Source organism: Eucyclogobius newberryi, unplaced genomic scaffold, assembly GCF_026437365.1.
Source record: "Eucyclogobius newberryi isolate DKJ021-1_F unplaced genomic scaffold, fEucNew1.0.hap1 SCAF_3, whole genome shotgun sequence".
Lineage (NCBI taxonomy): Eukaryota > Metazoa > Chordata > Actinopteri > Gobiiformes > Gobiidae > Eucyclogobius > Eucyclogobius newberryi.
The window spans coordinates 5,020,335-5,026,334 of NW_027315945.1; the positions used below are offsets into that span (position 1 = coordinate 5,020,335).

The window sequence follows — 6,000 nt, forward strand, 5'->3', positions numbered from 1 at the left end:
AATATGTTGCATATTATGGGACATATCAGTTAAAATGTCTTGCAAGACCACCAGAAAAGAAACATAGTTTACTTTAACTTTGACTCCTTCTCAAAAGTACCTTTGCGAGTATAGATCCTCCACGTCTGAGGCAGAAGCAGGTCTGAGCAGAGTATGTGTTAGCTAACGTCTCTTAACATTCAGGTTCCTCCATCCTGTTTCTGTGGACTGAGGAAAATCATGGACGTACATAAGTCTGGTCACACTCGCATAAGCTCCAAATACCTTCCATTCAATGACACAGAAAACATCAACTCCCTGCAGCAGGCTCAGACAGACACTTCTGAGAACACCAGCAGCAAATACATTACAACACAGCACAGAAAAAACGATTTGGGAGTGTTTGTTACTCCTTAAACAGACATGGAAATGAGGAAGGCAACTATGTAGACGTTCTACAAACTATATTACAACCTATGGAATGTAGCAGTGAGAGGCAATGATGAGCAGTTAAAAAAACAAGACAACTCAGTCAAGTACCTGTGGGTGTAATCCCTCATTCGTCCAGGAGAGTTCCATTGTAGAAAAAGATTCAGTTGTATCATCTGGACTCTGGAAAAACCAAACGTTTCCACTCTCATCCAACAGTAATTCTCAATCTGCAAATTGAGTCTGGGAACTCAAATAGCCTACTCTGAATAGGCCCCGCCCACCGGACGGGGCCTCCTGATAAAGGGAGTATTTGGTTTCACTTGAGACTACCCTCTCTGTTAACTATCAGCCCTGTAATGGGCTATCTACCTCCCATTGTAAACTGACTTTGGCTCCCTCCTCACTGAGTACCTGATTAGCATCAGAAAGCTCTGGGCGTCTACCTTTCCAGGGTTTCAAGACAATATTATACACGACTGGAAGGTTGAATCTTAAACCTCCATTTCGGTTTAAAAAAGGATTCTCTTTTTTTAACAAAGATTGCCTCTTTAACTCCTCTTTCAAACCGTCTCTTCTCTTTTCCTCGATAGAGTGGTTTGTGACTTTAAGATGAAGATGCACGGCACTCTGGGGTCCTGAATTTGCATGTCTTCTGAACTGATAAAGCCTCTTACAGTTTTCTCGCTGGGCTGAGGTTTGAGGATGGCGGTGGGCGGTGGCTAGCAAAAAGTACTTCAAAAATGTCCACGGTGCTCGATATGGAAAGCCAATATGATCACACTCCGCCACTTAGGAGCCGCGTCTCGCGCTGTGTTTTCGCGCACCACCGCCTGCTGCGCTCGGCCGTGAGGGCACCGCGGCGCAGTGCTACGCTCGGTGCCCTCACGGCCGAGCACCGCTGCTGACCTCTCTGCTGACCTCTCTGTTGACCTCTCTGCTGACCTCTCTGTTGACCTCTCTGCTGACCTCTCTGCTGACCTCTCTGTTGACCTCTCTGCTGACCTCTCTGCTGACTTCTCTGCTGACCTCTCTGTTGACCTCTCTGCTGACCTCTCTGTTGACCTCTCTCCTGACCTCTCTGCTGACCTCTCTGTTGACCTCTCTCCTGACCTCTCTGCTGACCTCTCTGTTGACCTCTCTGTTGACCTCTCTGCTGACCTCTCTGCTGACCTCTCTGTTGACCTCTCTGTTGACCCCTGAGCTCTTTGTCTTCAGGGTCTCCAGGTGAAGGCTGATTACGTACCTCTGCTTCAGTCCTTGGCCTCGTTCGGCTGGAGACTCACCTGTGTGCTGCCCACTCCTGTCATCAGAACCAACAGGTACTACCCACAATGCACCGAGCTCGCTGTCAGGTACTACCCACAATGCACCGAGCTCGCTGTCAGGTACTACCCACAATGCACCGAGCTCGCTGTCAGGTACTACCCACAATGCATATCAGTGTAGGATTTATAGTCAGATTTTCCAGCAAATTATAATGACACTAGTCTGTCGTATGCTTAGTTTGATGTCACTAACTGATGTTAACACCACTGCTGGAACACCAGGTGCCACACGGGGGCGCTAGAGGACATGCCGTTGTGTCCTTAGGCAAGACCCCACATTGCCTAGGAAAGCGCTTTGAGCTCCTTGAAGATGGAAAGGCGCTACATAAGTACACTGTAATAATAGAACAAAAAGTAATATCTTGCCTAAGGTCACACTGCCAGAACAAACCGCCAGCCTTTGTTGCCCTGCGCTCCTGCTGCTGGTGGGGAACGGCCTTAGCAGGAGCTTTTAGGGTCTGTCGTCCTGTGGAGTTGAGATTTGTGGTGGTGTTTGGCTCCAGCAGCTTTCATAAAACAGTGTTAGACAGTATCGATCGGAGGCAGACAGCACCCAGGCAGGGGCCATGTGTCTTTTGAAGCCGTATTCCAATAGAATCAAAGAAGAATGGAGAGTATCAATGCTATAGTCGACTACCAGATGCTAAAAGGATCATATATAATATAATACTGCCTGTCCAAATATGTCTCCACAGAAGACAAAGGGTCACACACTGCAGCACGTTTAGCTTTGATCACAGCACACATTTGCTGTGGTTCTGTTTTAGTAAGATTCTGCAATCTCAAAAGATTACCGTCATTTTTGGCCTGTAGAGTGTTCCAGAATAAAAGCCACACCAACATTATATGTATATATTATATATTTATATTTTTTACATATACAGGCCACATTTGTCCATGAGCCGTAGGTGCCCACATTGTAACATGAGATATTCACACAGAAAGATGGTCCACTTCAGTTATGCACGGGTTGTCCGCGGGTCAGGTCGGGCCAAGAAAGTCTTAATTAATTCCCCTTCAGCGTGTCGTTATTCCTCACACAGATCTTCAGCGTGTCGTTATTCCTCACACAGATCTCCTTCTCCAGCTCGTCACTGAGGTTCAGATCTGGAGTACATTTGTGTTTCTCCTTCTGATCCGACTCCAACACACTGACATCTTTTCCATGACCACGGGACTTTCCACATGGTTGTTTTAGAAATGAGAAGCAGTTGGATTTAAATACTGTGTTTTTGGACATGCAGTATATTTACAAAATTATTATTATAAGGCTGCCCCAAATAAACTGTCTGTTTGCTGAAACCCGAGCCAACATTTTTACTTTGAAGGCCAAAAAAAAGATTAAAATGTTGTCATTTTTTGACTCGGAGTGACCACCAAGGGTCAGACTTCAACAGTCCAGGGGTCAGGCTTCAACAGTCCAGGGGTCGGGCTTCAACAGTCCAGGGGTCAGGCTTCAACAGTCCAGGGGTCAGACTTCAACAGTCCAGGGGTCAGACTTCAACAGTCCAGGGGTCGGGCTTCAACAGTCCAGGGGTCGGGCTTCAACAGTCCAGGGGTCAGGCTTCAACAGTCCAGGGGTCAGGCTTCAACAGTCCAGGGGTCAGGCTTCAACAGTCCAGGGGTCAGGCTTCTACAGTCCAGGGGTCGGGCTTCAACAGTCAATGACGGAAAACGTCTCGATCAACCTGATCGGGAGACTAAATCTCATGATTTTAAGATATTTGAATCGACCTTTTATACGTCGTTATCCTTTATTTTGGTAGCGAAGGCGAGCGGGAGGAACATGCGGGGGACACGGGCGCCGCCATGTTTGTTGTGATGACGCTGCTGGGCGTGTTTCAATCCCAGAATGCATTGCGTAAGACACCGTGATAGAGCGTGGCTTGTCTTATGAACACTTAAGTGGCGCTGACAGAGACCGACCCTGTCACGCGTTCTGTTTTGTTACAGACGCATGTGGAGGACTGAATATGAAGACGCACATGTGTTGTACAGTGCATTATCAGTCCTTTGAGATGAAAGACAGGTTTACCAACGTGATAAAAATATTCGACACAGCGTTTTTGAAAAGACAGGTCGGTGAGTCGGCGAAATAATTGAAAAATAAAAGATTTTGAACTTTTTTCAACAAAATACTGATAATTTTGTTCCAGTCGGCTAGTTTCATACCGGGTCAGTCGGGTTACGGCAAACAGACATATATTATTTTTGCTCAGCCTAAATATAATAATTTTGGTCAAAGTAAAGCTTGTGAGCCACAAAAAGGATTGTCTTTGTCTGACTTTGAGACTTGGATCTTCTGCTGCGTCTCTCGTTCATGCAGTGTGTGACGTGTCCTCTGCTCTCTCCTCAGTGACGGCAGCCTGTCCACCAAACAGATCGTCTTTCTGCAGAGACCTGTCCTGAGCCGCAAGAAGCGCGACTCAAAGGTATGACCATGCTGCTGTTCACCCACAAACCTTGCATTATATAGTCTACATATGCAGCCGGATCAATATGGCTCCTGGTCTGACTAGAAAATCCTTCTACGCCCAGATTTTGGCCTAAAGCTCTTTAATAAACCTGAAACAAAGTCTCAATTTCCTTTTGTGCATCGAGAGAGCACTTTGAATTTTTAGAGCAATATTGGATCTTCAGCTTGTCTATCTAAATTAAGTCGTGTCCTCGCCCCTCAGCACAGATCTTTCCTTCTGCTGCTGTCAGACTGTATAACAAACACTGCTATACACGTGCAATACTGACTTAAACACGTGCAATACTGACTTAAACATGTGCAATACTGACTTAACCATGTGCAATACTGACTTAACCATGTGCAATACTGACTTAACCATGTGCAATACTGACTTAACCTTGTGCAATACTGACTTAACCATGTGCAATTCCGTCATATCCATGTGCAATACTGACTTAACCATGTGCAATACTGATTTAACCATGTGCAATACTGACTTAACCATGTGCAATACTGACTTAACCATGTGCAATTCCGTCATATTCATGTGCAATACTGACTTAACCATGTGCAATACTGATTTAACCATGTGCAATACTGACTTAACCATGTGCAATACTGACTTAACCATGTGTAATACTGACTTAACCACGTGCAATACTGACTTAACCATGTGCAATACTGACTTAACCATGTGCAATTCCGTCATATTCATGTGCAATTACTGTCGTACTCACAAGCAATTAAGGCCATATTCATGTGCATATAACTGATGTAAATAAGAGTGTTTACTTACCATTAGTATTAGTATTATTTAGTCTTATGCTAGCTATTTTTACTTTACTTTATTTTATTATTATTTTATTTTATTTGTATCTTTATCTTTTTATTTTCCTCCATTCCCTATTAAGATATGAGAGGAGTTTTGTTAAGAGTTCTAAGAGTTAGGAATATCTTATCTTATCTAATCTAATCTAAGGCTAATCTTCCTCTTTCCAGAAGCTGATCTTCAAAGCCAGAAGTAAATCCAGCAAGAACTGCATCAAAGATTCTGCGAAAAACAAGAGCAAGAAGAGCAAGAAGGCGGACAAGGAATCTGAAGAGGCAAAAGCTGTGGACAGGGCCAACGATGGGAAGGTCAGCACAGGAGAAGACACTACTGAATGTAACACGGAGCCGGGGACAAAAGAGCCGGGGGACATGTCCACAGTGGGCGACGAGGACGAGAAGGAGGAGACGGCAGAAGTAGCGGCGCTGTCAAAAACCAAAGACGTGGAGGAGGACGGGGCGGGGCAGGTGATGGCAAACGGACTGGACACTGATCCGGAGGAGACGTCAACAACCAGCAATGAGATCACAAAAGAGGGCGGAGCTGAGAGTCAGGAGATAGTGCCTGGGCGGAGCGCAGTGGCTCCTCCCACCTCTGAAGAACCAGTGGATATTTGACTCTTGGTGGTGTCAGGGTCCCTCTAGGTCTGGGCTATAGTCCCCGGCTTTGGGAACATTTTTGTCATTATATTGTTTATTTGTATTTTTTCAGATTTTATGAAAACTTTGGCTCGTTGCTTGAGCATCTGTATTTTCTTTTTTCTTTTTTAGCAAAACAAGGCATTTATTTTAGTTACAGGAACAAATTGAAAATATCTTAAAGTACACATTATGCATTATGTGTTTTGTTACTGACGTTAAACTCTTGAATCAGTTTGATTTACATACATTCCAAACCACACGATTTACCAGTGAGGCGTTCCTTCTTCAGGATTGGTGTTAGCACTGAATCTACTGGAATTACCATGGGGAAATGTG

The 6,000-nt window shown here is 44.9% G+C and overlaps 1 protein-coding gene across 1 annotated transcript in view; it reads left to right on the forward strand.

Moving 5' to 3' along the window:
• rftn1b (raftlin, lipid raft linker 1b) overlaps positions 1-5,640 on the forward strand; it is a 171,708-nt gene extending 166,068 nt beyond the window's left edge. The window contains exons 7-9 of the mRNA XM_072460801.1: positions 1,627-1,730; positions 4,093-4,168; positions 5,194-5,640. Coding sequence (XP_072316902.1) covers positions 1,627-1,730; positions 4,093-4,168; positions 5,194-5,640 — 627 coding nt within the window. The remainder of the gene's footprint in view (positions 1-1,626; positions 1,731-4,092; positions 4,169-5,193) is intronic.
• The last annotated feature ends 360 nt before the right edge of the window (positions 5,641-6,000 follow it).